Genomic DNA, 14,321 nt, shown 5'->3' on the forward strand with positions numbered 1-14,321 from the left:
TACCAGGTCGACACAGCTCAGAGTGCATAAAAAAAGCAAGCAGTTTTGTAAGACCTAGCGTATCAAACGATCAGTAAGGCCGGATTGACTTACCAGGAAACACCAGGAGATTGCCTAGTGGGCTGTATCAGCTGGGGCACAAAGTCACAAAATATTTTCTAGACCATGTACCATTTTAGCAACCCTCCTTTGAATTATTTCTATTGTCTAGTAAAGTCACACCAAGAGAGTGAGACACTGTTTTGAGTGTCTTTTCCATATCCCACTATGGGCCCAATTTAGATGCAGATGCAACTTCGGAGCCCTCAACATTTCAGGCTCGCTCGCTATAATGCCACTTTAGTAACTGGTGTCTTAAGACCACAGCTACTTAGCCTCTTCGCTACCTAAAGTGTGGCAGATTTAAATTACCCCAATCCCATCTAAATGATTGACAACCACTGCTGGTGGTATTGCAAATTAAAATTAAACAGCTATATGCAAATAATTAGCAACACGTTGCTGTTGATGTGCTCTTAAAAGTTATGTCCCATTTTGTCTATTTTAAACCGTTTATGTAAATTCCTTACTGAGATCCTAGCTTGTCGTAGAAATGTGCGTATAGCACCATTAGAATATTGCTGATTGTTTGATGAACTATGTGATGTCCCCTGTGTTTTTTTGATGTTGCATAAAAGGTAATTTTGGCTTGAGCTAACTATTGTTAACCCCTGTGGTTAATTAAATAGGTAAAGTCTTGCTTCCTGGAAGAACACCGAGGTAGTCAGCCAATCAGGAGCGGCAGATGCACGATACTGCAAATCGCTGGCTATGTTTTGCTTTAGCTTGCGTTGTTTATTCATTGCAATATAGCAATCTTAGGTCACAAAAGCAAAAATGACATGCTGTAACAAATGAGAATATGTAATATTAGCATTAAAATGTACCTTGAATGTGCTTTAAATATAAATACCATTGTAAAATGCTAAATTCATAAAAACACTGTCAACGTTCTTGAAATACAAAGTAAGGGCTACAGTGTCCTATTTATGTTTGCTTTAAAATACACCATTAAATTATCAATCTAAAAAATGTTAAAGGGACACTCAAGTCAAAATTAAACTTTCATGACTCAGGTAGAGCATCAATTTTAAACGACTTTCCAATTTACTTCTGTTAACAAAATGTGCACAGTCTTTTTATATTTACACTTTTTTGAGTCACCATCTCCTACTGAGCATGTGCAAGAATTCACAGCATATATACGTATATGCATTTGTGATTGGCTGATGGCTGTCACATGATACAGGAACAGTGGAAATCGACATAACTTTGACATTTGTCATAAAAAAATCTACTACTCAGATTAAGGGGTAGATTTAACAAGGGCCGACATTGGTAAATCTACCCCTAAGTTCTATTGCATTGTCTTTTTATCGTGCATTTGTTAATTATGCAAAACTACTTTCGTTACCTTTTCACCACATATCTTTTAAATAGGTTTATTGAAAAAAAATTGTGATGCTTAGGATCACATAGCTACATTTCTCACATAAAAGAAAATGTCACCTTTTTGAAAGCAGCATATGAAAATGTGTGAATTTTTATTAATGAAAAAATCAACAAACTCCTTCTTTCATACAAGAAGCAACATGTTCATAATTAATAATAAGCTTACTATGATTTAAACACAAAGGTAAAATCCTATTTAACAATGACTGGCAGCCTCCATGTAGGGCAGAGTTACTGCCAAGGGCCTGTTTCTGGAATGCCAAGCCAGACCTGCCCTGTAGCATCTCATAAGAGAGCCATAAGACCTACCTTTAGAAACCAAATCCCACTCCTGATTGCCAAATCTGCCCCATTCCCACCCAAAACGGATTTTATTGTTTTGATGAACAACCATATTTAAACATGTATTTTAGAAAAATGCCATTATTCATGGGGGCCGATTTATCAATGTATGGCCAACAAGATGCGCTGTAGTGTATCATGTCTGCCAGACATTGCTGAATTCCAACAGCAAACGCTGTTGGCATTTAACATTGCACAAGCAGTTCTAGTGAACTGCTTGTGCAATGCCACCCCTGCAGATTTGCGGCTAATCAGCCGCTATCAGGGAGTGTCAATTAACCCGATCGTATGCATTCGGGCGCATTGATGTCTGCCGTCTCAGAGGTGGCGGACAAGTTAAGGAGCAGTGTTCTTAAGACCGCTGCTTTTTAACTCCTGTTTCCGGCGAGACTGAATGCTCACGCGGAAACAGTGGTATTTAGGGCCATTTGGCCCTTGATAATTCGGCCCCATAGATTTTAAATGAAGCCTCTGTTATGAAGGGATATTTATAGAGCAGCAATAATCTCTCAAAGTAGTAAATAGATTCATGAAAATCCATTTGTGAAACTATATTGCTTGAAAAAAATAATTGTTTAATTCAACAAGATTTGTACCCACCCCTTATTAGATCAGCAAGTTGAACTTGAGAGTAACTCTTTATTAAAATGAATGTGGCAGCATGTATCTTGTAAAGTTCACCTCTCTCTGGGTGCATAGAATGAGTTCCACTGTGAAAAACATCTTTCAAATATTACAGAGCAAACCAATTTTTAAAAAATCCCTCAATAAAACAGTCCATTTTAACAAGTGCATTAAAGACAACTTTATAAAAAAGAAAAGAAAAGGAATTGAGACAACTTTATCAGCTTTGTAATAACGTGACACAAGAGGGAGACAAGATTTTTCCAAAAGGTCTTTATAAATTCCACCTGCTTGGAGGTAATGTTAGTGAATAATCCCTAACACACCGCCAGAATGCCCAGGGTCAGCACATAGTTTATGTCTACTTCAATTCTATCCTGCGATCAGGTGTTTAACTATAGGGGCCGCAGAGGTCTCAAAAGAGCCCCTCTGGCTCTACAGCCAGTGGTGGCATCATACACAGGAGCTCTCGTTAGGCCAGGGCTCCACCTGCATCATATCTGTACTTCTTTGCAAAACAGGGCTTACAGTTTAACGGAAATGTAATGATTTGTCTTTTCAATATGGTGGCAGTGTTTCAAAGATGGCCACTGCAGTGTTACTATACAGAAAAACATGGCGTCATATTTGTACAGGAAGGATGACTCACAAGGGGGAAGAATAACTCAGTCACAGAATGGCAGCTCCTCTTTTCCTTTGTGGATCATTTTCTACTTATTGCAGAATGGAAGCTGTTGAAATGGGGGGCACTGCCATAGCTTTTGCCCTGAGGGCAAGTGAGGGCTAGCTACGTTCTTGCCGAGAGACTAATATTCCATAATAAAACAGACTTGATAATATTTCACACTTACAAACATTTAAATTAAACATTTATCAAGTGTGTCTACAATTTTGTTGCTATTATAATTTTTTTTCTGCTTTGCAATTAAGAAACATAATCTCCCCCTTAGCAACCTCCCAAGCATCTGTGTGTATCAGCTGATGTCTACTTTATTTCTGATGGTGAAGTACCAGTTTAGGAGCTAAGCATTTAAACCAAAAACATGTATTTTCAATTTCATATTTTTAATCTCAGATACGTTTGATGGGGGGAAGATCAAATGAGGAAGGCACCGTGGAAGTGTTGGTCAGTGTTAAAGGCGTAAAGAAGTGGGGTGCCATATGCGGAGAACTCTGGGGCATTAATGAAGCCATGGTTGTGTGCAGGCAACTTGGACTGGGGTTTGCCAACCATGCTGTGCAGGTATTTCCTCCAGACATCAAATAGTAGACAGTGTTTTGCTTTTTGTACAATGTTTACACTTTGCTGAGGGCGGTATCAAAACCCAGGAGATTAGGTGAATGAAACAGAGTTAACACAGCTAAGAAATTCTAGAAATATCAAAGATTTTGTTTCAACAATTAATCACTGTATTGTGTGTGTATATAAATATATATATATATATATATATATATATATATATATATATATAATAATTTTAATTATTTTACACTTTTATGTTAGCAGAATTTACAAGGTTTCATTTATCAAGAACAGTTAATGATACAACATTTAAAAAGCCAGATGGAACGCATGTTTCTCAGCTCCTCGATTGTAAAATTAGGGTTAGATGTAAAATACGCTTGTGTCTGATCTTTCAATATGGCAGGATCAGATAAATTCACTATACTTAAAAGCATGAAACTCCATTTTTTTCATGATTCAGATAGTGTAAAATGAAAATAATATATAATTAATTTCTATTATCAAAATTACTTTGTTCACTTGGTATCCTTTGTTGAAAAGAAGGTAGGTAGGCTCAGGACCGTGCACATCTGGAGCGCTATATGGAAGCAGTTCTGAAATAATGCGTTTAACAATGTTATACATTTGCAAGAGTACTAGACGGCTGCATTGTTTGGACAAACTGTTTCTATACAATGTTATAAACACATACACGCTGCCTAGCTAGGTTTGCTCTTCAACAAAAAAACACCATGAGAATGAAGAAAATGTGATATTATAGATAATTTGGAAACTTCTTAAACTGTATTCAAATCGTGAGAATTTTGGGTTTCATGTCACTTTATATATAATGGAGTTACTCCAGACTCCCTGGAAGAAATGTAACATGCACAATTTTGAGAGTTTTATTTTCTTTGTTTGTTTTTTAAGCCATAGCAGTTAAACAAATATCAATAAATGCACTTTTTTTTTTTTTTTTTTTTTTTAGGGGAGTAAATTTTTAGTTTTCTAATATATTTTTTTCCCCAGTAGGTTAGATAAATGGATAAATAAATACAAACTGACAAAAATATTTAATCTTTATTACATTTTATATACTGTTGTGTATTTGGCATTTTCCTTCATGAAAAGTCTTTAAAAAGAAGATATAATTATTCATTGTTATCAAACATTTTTTTATTCCTATATTTTTTTAATTATCTGTTGCAGAGTACCTGCATTTCATGTGGAATATTTGGAATAGTTTTCATTGGAAAAACTAATACACAGCAAGAACTACGAGTATATTTCAAATTGAAGTGTGTGTACCTTTTGAAGCAATGTGTTTTTCTATGTGTAGCCAGACATTTATTTTTTCACTTAGTTTCCTTAGTAATATCAAGGGAGTATTGAACACATAACGTGTATGAGCTGGGGAGAAAGACCAGCTACATTTTCATGTTTGTTGTTCTCAATGTATTTTAATGAAATATGTTTTTTCTTTAAGTGATAATGACTGCCCTGTGTCCACAGAAGGACAAAAAAAGGACTTTAAAAAGCATTTCAAAATGTCCTTAATGCTTTATTGATTAAACAGAAAACGAGATGGTTATAAAACGTTGCTGATTAAAAAAGGCACAGTATAATCAAAATGAAATAAATGAATTGGATAGAGCAAAACAAAAGATTATAGTTCACTTCCATTATTAATTGTGCTTTGTTCTATTAGTATTCTTTGTTAACGAGTAATCCTATGTGAGTTCAGGAGCGTGCAAGTGTCTTTAGCCATCTGGCAGCAGTGTTTGCAACAATGTTTATAGCAATGCTATACATTGTTGCACATAGACTGCTAAAGACATGGATGTTCCCAAGTTCCTACCAGCCATAACTAGGTTTACATTTCAACAATGGAGACGAAGAAAACAAAAACATTTCAATAACAAAAGTAAATTGAAAAGTTGTATCATGAACATTTAATTTCATTTTACTTTCCTGTTAACTCTTATTGTCTTGAATCATATTTTTCATTTTCACGTTGCAGGAGACTTGGTACTGGCAAGGAACGCCAGGTGCTGGCGAGGTGGTTATGAGTGGGGTTCGTTGTTCTGGAACCGAACTATCTATTCAGCAGTGTCGTCATCACGGCGTTGTGCATTGCCCAAGAGGGGGAGGTCGACATTCTGCTGGGGTTACCTGCACAGAACGTAAGTCTCAAAACCAAGGCATCTGGCAATGTATTTATTATTGATTTATTTTATAATTAATGGGACACTCAAGTCAAAATGTAAACTTTCATGATTCAGATAAAACATGCAATTTTAATCAACTTTCCAATTTACTTCCATTAACAAAATGTGCGCAGTCTTTTTATATTTACACTTTTTGAGTCACCAGCTCCTACTGAGCATGTGCAAGAATTCACACCATTTACGTATATGCATTTGTGATTGGCTGATGGTTGTCACATGATACAGGAGGAGTGGAAATAGACATAGATTTTTTTCTAAGTGCTATTGCATTGTCTATTTATCATGCTTTTGTTGAATATGCAAATCTACAGTATTTACTGGTCCTTTAATGCTTACAAAGACATTTAGAGAAACATACCTTGCATTCTGATATTTTACAATTAATTACTGTTAAATTCCCCTAACTTTTTTTCTAAACAAATTCACTCAAATTGGACCCCATTTGTAGCCCAAACCCCTCTTTCTGTATTGTGCTTTTGGACATATCCTAAAAATGATATCACACAGAAAGAGAAGGAAAAGCAATATCTGAATAAAATATGACAAAAATCTACAAACTCCAAAGATTCCTATACACAGAGAGCTGTTTGATTACTTTTGGAGTTCCAGCTGCTTTTTATTTGTTACAAATGTGTCTATTATGCAGTAACAGGGAACCCTAGATAACATTTTATATTTCTTATAAACAGAGAATGCAATTTTAAAAAGTTTCCAATTTACTTTTATTATCAAATTTGTTCTCATGTTATTCTTTGCTGCAGAGATATCTAGATAGGTAGCGTGCACATGGCTGAAGCACTACATAACAGGACATAGCGCTGCCATCTAGTGTTCTTGCTAATGTATAAAACTGTTGAAAAACTACGGCCATATAGTACTGCAGACACATGCACGCTCCATGAACTTACCTTCCAGCTTTTCAACAAAGGATAACAAGAATACAAAGAAAATTTGATAATAGAAGTACATTGGAAAGTTGTGTAAAATTGTAAGCTCCATCTGAATCATGAAAGATTTTTTGGGGACTTTATGTCCCTTTAATTAGCACATTGAATGAATAGTCCAGTCAAAATTAAACTTTTATGATTTAGATAGAGCATGAAATATTAAGCAACTTTCTAATTTACTCTTATTATTAATTATTTGTCTTTGTTCTCTTGGTATCTTTATTTGAATGTAAGCTTAGCAGCCGGCCCATTTTTGTTTCAGCACCTGGGTAGCACTTGCTGATTGGTGGCTATATTCAGACACCAATCAGAAAGTGCTAACCAGGTGCTTAACCAAAAATGGTCTGGCTCCTATACTTATTTTTAAAAAAAAGATACCAAGAGAATGAAGATATATTTATAATAGGAGTAAATTTAGAAATTTGCTTTAAAATTGCCTGCTCTATCTGAATCATGAAAGTTTAATTTTGACTAGACTATCCCTTTAATTAAACATAATGATTATTTTAATAAGAAGATACATTTGATTGGGTAAGGTCAAGTGAAGAAGGCACCAGGGAAATGCTGGTCAATGTTAAAGGCATATGTACGTATGCACGCACACACATATATATATATATATATATATATATACAGGTAGCCCTCAGTTTACGCCGGGGTTAGGTTCCAGAAGGAATGGTTGTAAATCGAAACCGTTGTAAATTGAAACCCAGTTTATAATGTTAGTCAGTGGGAAGTGAGGGAGATAGGTTCCAGGCCCCTCTCAAAATTGTCATAAGTAACAACTAATACATTATTTTTAAAGCTTTGAAATGAAGACTTTAAATGCTAAACAGCATTATAAACCTAATACAATAATCACACAACACAGAATATATAATTAAGCTAAGTTAAAGGCACAAAAACATTTGTTAAACAGCATTATAAACCTAATAAAATAATCACACAACACAGAATATATAATTAAACTAAGTTAAATGAGCAAAAACATTTGCTAAACAGCATTATAAGCCTAATAAAATAATCACACAACACAGACTTCACTTGCATTTTTCTGCAAACAGTTCTTTCTATGCATTCCAATCTGGACTGATTTATAGACAGGAAGATCTTGTTCCTTTGAAATCTACTCGATAGCTCAGGTCTGGTTAAACTGATTAATTTCAGCTTGCTACTGGCTATTTTAATAAATGCACTGCTTCTCAATGCTTTTCAATAGCAGTCACATGACTGGAAAAAAAGGTTGTTATTCTGAAACGGTGTAAATTGAACCGTTGTAAAACGAGGGCCACCTGTATATATATATATATATATATATATATATATATATATATATATATATATATACACACACAAATGTAATTCATTTTAAATATTAAATACTTACTAAAAAGATTCAGTGTAAGAAGTGATGACTGAATTTGAGGAACATAAAACACATTTTGTTGCATATAAAAGAGGGCATTTTACATTTATCATAGGTGTATTTATTTTTTTATTTACTCAAAAGAGGTATTTAATGCCCCTTTAATAATATAGGTTTTTATGTCCACTTCATTGCAGCCTTACTAAGAGAAGGATAGCAAGGATTGTTTTTCTATCTGATTTATGACACGGACACTTATTAAGAAAAAAGTTTTCATACATATTAACAAGAATGAATTTAATAAGAATTCACAGAACAGTGACTTTCTACTGGATAATAAATAGATGTGAAGAATGTGCCTTTATTTCACATAATAGTTGCTAGCATGAAACTTGCAGGAAACTCAGTGCTATACACTGATCAGATATGGTGAGCACAGTGTCTGTGGTAGACAAAGATGAAATACACAGCTGAAAGTACTTACATGTCACCGAGAGGGAAGGAAAAAGCAACACTTTTATAATTAAATAAACTAACCACATACTATACTTCCAATTCAGCCATCCATTCTAAGCAGACATGCAAATAAGAATACCCATGGTGCCTTGCTATTTAATTTCCTTTCTATTTTTGCCTACTTATATCATAGCTTTTAAAGCATAGCAGGAGTTGGCAGCACTGTGAATTTTAGTTGAAAACTATGGCTTCTTTTATCTGTATGCCTCATGTAGTCTTTTTTTCCACATGTGTTATTTTATTGTTCTCATAATATGTTTTATCTTAGTTGCGCTTTGAATAATGGAATGTTTTTAATCACTTTTTATCTAACATAACACTTCTAAAAGCTTGATGCTGAGAATTGTCTCACTGACTGACACCATGGTTATGTTTGCTACCTATGTATTCTCTTATTGTGATGTGTTTTAAACTGAAATGGATCTTGTGGAATCTGTCATAGGGCTAGATTACAAGTGGATCGCTAAATTATTACACGCCCGTAAGCAGTTGCGCAGTCATTAATTAGCCATTACAAGTGGCTGGTTATTGCTATTGCGAGCTTGCGGTAGCAAATAGCATTTATAAAATTAACCAGAGGTCAGATCTCTGGTTAATTTTATAAATGTGCCCCAAATGCCCCCAAAATACTGTCTACTGTATTTTATTAATACATTAATAAAATTACTTCACTAGGCAGTATTCTGGGGCTAAAATTTGCCGGTGTGGGGTGTTAGCAGAAAACGGCACTGAAAAGTGACTGCTAGGGGTGTCAGACATTCTGAGCATGCACTAGACATACTAGAGTATGCTGGGTGGGTAATTTGCACAAGAAACATTATCACAATATTGCAAAAATGCTTCTAATAGAATTTAAAATTCAGATTTAGGCCTAGATTTAAAAGGGGAGCGCTAATTTATTGTGCGCCCGCAAATGGGCAAATTTGCCCGTTTGCGGGTGACTGATAAATAACCAGCCATTACAAGTGGCTGGTTATTTTTTACCACAAAATCGCGACTAACCACTGTTGCTGCGCTAGTTCTCATGCCGTGTCTTACGACATGAGAACGAGGCTCCCATTGAAGTCTATGGAAGTGCGCTTTCGTGAGCGCAATGCTTCCCAGCAATGCGAATGTGTGGCAGAGTTCGCATTGCAGCTAACTTGTAATACCAGTGCACATTTGCATGCACTGGTATTACTCAGTGGAGTGCAAATATTGCTTTCACAATATCGATATTTTAGGCTCCACTTGTAATCTAGCCCTTTCTTGCTATGTCTCTAATAATTGTATCAACTTTATTTGTTGCCATTGTTTTACTATTTTAAGTTTGTTTGGTGTTATAACACTGGGAAACTCAAGAACAAACATATGATCTAAATGCATCAGCGTTATCTGCACACTGTTCTATGTAATGCTGTGTGATTTCCCATTAGATGCACCGGACCTGATTTTAAATGCACAATTGGTTCAGGAGTCGGCTTACTTAGAAGATCGCCCCCTTAGCATGCTTGAGTGTGCTCACGAGGAGGAATGCCTCTCTAAATCAGCAGATGATATGGCCTGGCCATATGGACATCGCAGATTGCTACGTTTCTCATCACAAATCCACAATGTAGGGAGAGCTGATTTCACTCCAAGGAATGGAAGGCACACCTGGGTCTGGCATGAATGTCATAGGTATGTTATCACAGATGGTACGTTTTAATAATATCCAAAAAATTGTAATTAATTGTATGAACAATTAGTAAGTGCGCAAAATACAAGTGGCTACTTACTAGAAAACAAATTAAACAAGCAATGAAATGGTTAAAAGCCAATGCGGTATAAAATCGGCATCTGTTCCAAATCAGAGAGGGTTAGTCCTGTATGTCAATTCTACCTCAGCCGTAGTGAAAACCAAGTGTAGAGCAGAGTGCAGGATGTTCCTTCAGATTGTTTGCAGTAACTGCAGAGTGTAAGAGTCTCTACGCATTTCGTCTGAGAATGCTCAGACTTTTTCAAGAGTGAGTTCATTGGCGGCTCTAACCAGCTTTTTAAAGAGCCAATGGGAAGTTAATGTTAATACAATGGCCAATCACATATGCGTATACATCTGACATATGTTACACTTGTAGCAAATTCACATTTAAAAAATAGTATCAATAAAAGTATACAGGCTTTGCATAAAAACAGTACACAACAGAAGCATCCACTATATAAAATGCAACAAACTGTAAAAATAATCTAAAAATAATTTAAAATCATGGGGATATTTACATCCTATTACAACTGTCAGCATATTTTTGTGTATATATGTTTACAATCTTATCTTGATATCATGTAATTCTGAACTCATTATAAAAAGACTTTATTATAAAAGGACATCCCTGTTAAATACATAAAGTGTCATGCTCCATGTATTGCCATTACCTACTAGAACATGTATTACATGAAAGCTTGTAAGTCCAATTCTATGTTTAAACCTAAAGGATGCATTGCATCAAGTTGATATATCCAGAAGGACTCCTTACATCGTAGAGTTAATAGCCTGTTTGGATATTTGTTGGGAGGTATCCAATAAATAACTTTAATTTTCAAACTTTTAGGATCTGAATTGTGAAATAATCTAAAGTGTTCAGGGACAGTATGTGTTTTTAAACCCGTTTTTATGTTGTTCAGATGCTCATTTAATCTAGTGCGGATGTTCCTTTTGGTTCTACCTACATAGATCATTCTGCAGCTGCAGCTAAGGAGATACACTACATATGTAGTGCTGTAGTTGCATTTAAATTTCATATTGAATGTTTTAGTCTCCCCAGAATTCATGAAGGTATTGCTCTTATCTACATATTTGCACATACCACATCTTGCTACTCCCCATTTGTATGTGCCTGGCTTTTGTTCCAACCAATGGTTGGCTGTGATTTCTCTTTTTTGTTGTGATAGATCTCATAACTTGGTAGGTGCTAGTATGTTTTTAAGATTTCTATTCTTCCTAAACGTCACTAATGGTTTGTCAGGTAGAGTGCTTCCTAAAATGGGATCCACTTTTAGTACACCCCAATGTTTCTTTAAGATATTTTGAATATCTTTTGAGCCCTGATTGTAAGTTGTTGTAAATCTAATGTTATTACCAGTATTAGCAACAATGGGTTTTCTCATTTCTCTGGGTTTTTCTATTCATATTCATATTCTGAACCCTTTCCTTGGTGAATTTAATGATAGACTCATTATAACCTTTTTCTAAAAATCTAGCATCCAAGATGGCTGCTTCAGTCATATAATCAATTTCCCTGGTGCAATTTCTCTTGATTCGTTGATATTGTCCTAGAAGAATATACGTTTTCCATCTGGACAAATGACCACTTTTGGCGTTCAGGAAACCATTTTTATCAGTGGCTTTCCGATAATTTTTAACAGCCACTTTGTAGTTATCATCGACAAAAAGCACCAGTATCGGTATCAGTAGATCATTTAAAATAAACATTAGTCAGGAGTATTACGTAGAATAATAGAATACAAATATATCCCATGTTTAACTTTTATTTGAAGCACCATTTTATATTTCCTGTAACGAAGAAAATAATGTTGGTGTAAACTTGCTTGACAATGACTGGTTAGACTTGCAAAGATCTGTTTTATATTATTTCATTTTTGCTATTATAGTGAAAGAATATAATATAAAATATAAAACCACCAATTATACATGAGAAACTGTTTAACAGCTAAGGGATAGATTACATGTGCCACGCTAAATTTATCAAGCGTTAATTTGCGCATGTATTGCAAGTTGAAAGTAAAAGCGTTCACTCAAAATGGCTATTGAACAAGGTATTCATGAATTTGTGATCATTACTGACTCAAATGATGTGTGTGACCGTTTTGTTGAATACCTGCCAACTTGGGGAAAAAATGGCATGCAGAAAACTAACAGCAAACCAGTCAAACATGGTGAAATTTATAAGTTAGTGGTGTTCAATGGTTTAACCATACACTGGAAAAAGACCAAGGGTCATTCCAGGATTCTAGGTCCTGATAAGGAAGGCAATGATCTTGCAGATTCATTAGCCAAAAGAGGGACCATAACTGGAGACCTCCTCAATATTGACTACTTAATGGGTGCAATTGATGTAGAGGCCATTACCAGAAATCAGGCTAAACAACAAAATGAGCCTAACCTGGTACAATGGAGTCAGGATTCTCCTAGTGAGGACCTGATCACTAGTCAAAATGAAGACCCCATTATAGGTATCTTCTATAAACACATAGAAGATCCTGAAAACAACCCCATCTCAAAAGATGACGGTATTGGCAAGGAAGATCTTAGAATTTTAATGAAGTCAAAATCACAATTCAAGTTACAGGATGGTTTATTAATTAGAACCTCAAAATCAGGTATCCAACATTGGGTGGTACCTACCCAGTTCAGGGGTCTCATGCTTCAACATGCCCATGATGCTCCCACCTCTGGCCATCGTGGTGCCAAATTAACATATGAAATATTGCATGACTACGCCTTTTGGCCGTATATGTTGAAAGATGTTCAAAACTACTGTCAAGGTTGTTTAATCTGTCCACAGTTCCAACACACTGCACCAACGCATAGAGCGCCATTGCAGAAAAGGGGGATGGTAATGCCATGGTCAGATATACAAATGGATTTTATTGGTCCAGTAATTAGGTCATCCAGAGGCAACAGATACATGTTGACAGTAACATGAGTGCATCAGTATACCTAATAATAGTGCTGAAACATGCGCAGCATTGCTCATCAACCACATGTTTTCCAGATTTGGTTTACCCCAGAGAATCAAATCCGATTGGGGGACCCACTTCACTAGCAAAGTGATGACAAAAATATGGAAAATACTAGGGGTTAAAAGAAAGCTCCATATAGCATATAGAGCTGCCTCTAGTGGTGGTGTAGAGCATTACAACCAGTCCATCATGAAAATACTCAAAAAGTTTGTGAGTGAAACAGGTAAGGACTGGGATGTAAAACTACCTCTGGTCCTAATGGAATTGAGAGCAACCTCAAGTAGTGCTACTAAGATGTCACATTTTGAATTGATGACTGGTAGAAGAATGGTTCTAGTGACGTTCTGTCATAGGAGGCAGATGAGGCAGTGCCTCACCTGTCCTATGGGTGTAATTAAAAAAAATATATTTTTTTTTGCATATCCCAAGTAACCACTGCCGCTGCAACCACAACCATGGCAAAAATAACCAAAGTGATTCAAGCCTTCCAAGGGGTACAAGACAAAATTCAATATTATATCCATATTGAGCAAATGAGCCGCTAGAGATTGCCACCCAGTGGTACTTCAGGCTTGTCTCTCTTTAGTTTGCGCGGCCCATATTGCTCAATAGAGGCTATGTGTATTAGCAGCCTCTGCACTGTCAGTCAGTAGGAGCCCCGCCAATCAGCGCTCACCCCGCTTTCAGATCTGGGGCTGGGCGTCGAGCAGGAAGGGGTGAGAGGAGAGTGAGAAGAGCAGCAGTCACGTGTGGAGAGGCGTGAGGAGGAGTCGACTGTCGGTCGGACACTCTCAGTGTGACTGTGAGTGGAGGAGGAGTGAAAATTTAAACTGAAGTTATCTGTCTCATCTATGAGAGACGAG

General features: G+C 36.0%; 1 protein-coding gene across 2 annotated transcripts in view; it reads left to right on the forward strand.

The window, feature by feature from the left end:
* Nucleotides 1-14,321, forward strand: part of LOXL4 (lysyl oxidase like 4) — a 168,424-nt gene that overhangs the window by 107,024 nt on the left and 47,079 nt on the right. For both annotated transcript variants that reach the window (XM_053691737.1, XM_053691736.1), the window contains 3 exons: nt 3,533-3,700; nt 5,703-5,865; nt 10,155-10,398. In XM_053691737.1, coding sequence (XP_053547712.1) covers nt 3,533-3,700; nt 5,703-5,865; nt 10,155-10,398 — 575 coding nt within the window. The remainder of the gene's footprint in view (nt 1-3,532; nt 3,701-5,702; nt 5,866-10,154; nt 10,399-14,321) is intronic.

Source organism: Bombina bombina, chromosome 9, assembly GCF_027579735.1.
Source record: "Bombina bombina isolate aBomBom1 chromosome 9, aBomBom1.pri, whole genome shotgun sequence".
NCBI classification, from domain to species: Eukaryota; Metazoa; Chordata; class Amphibia; order Anura; family Bombinatoridae; genus Bombina; species Bombina bombina.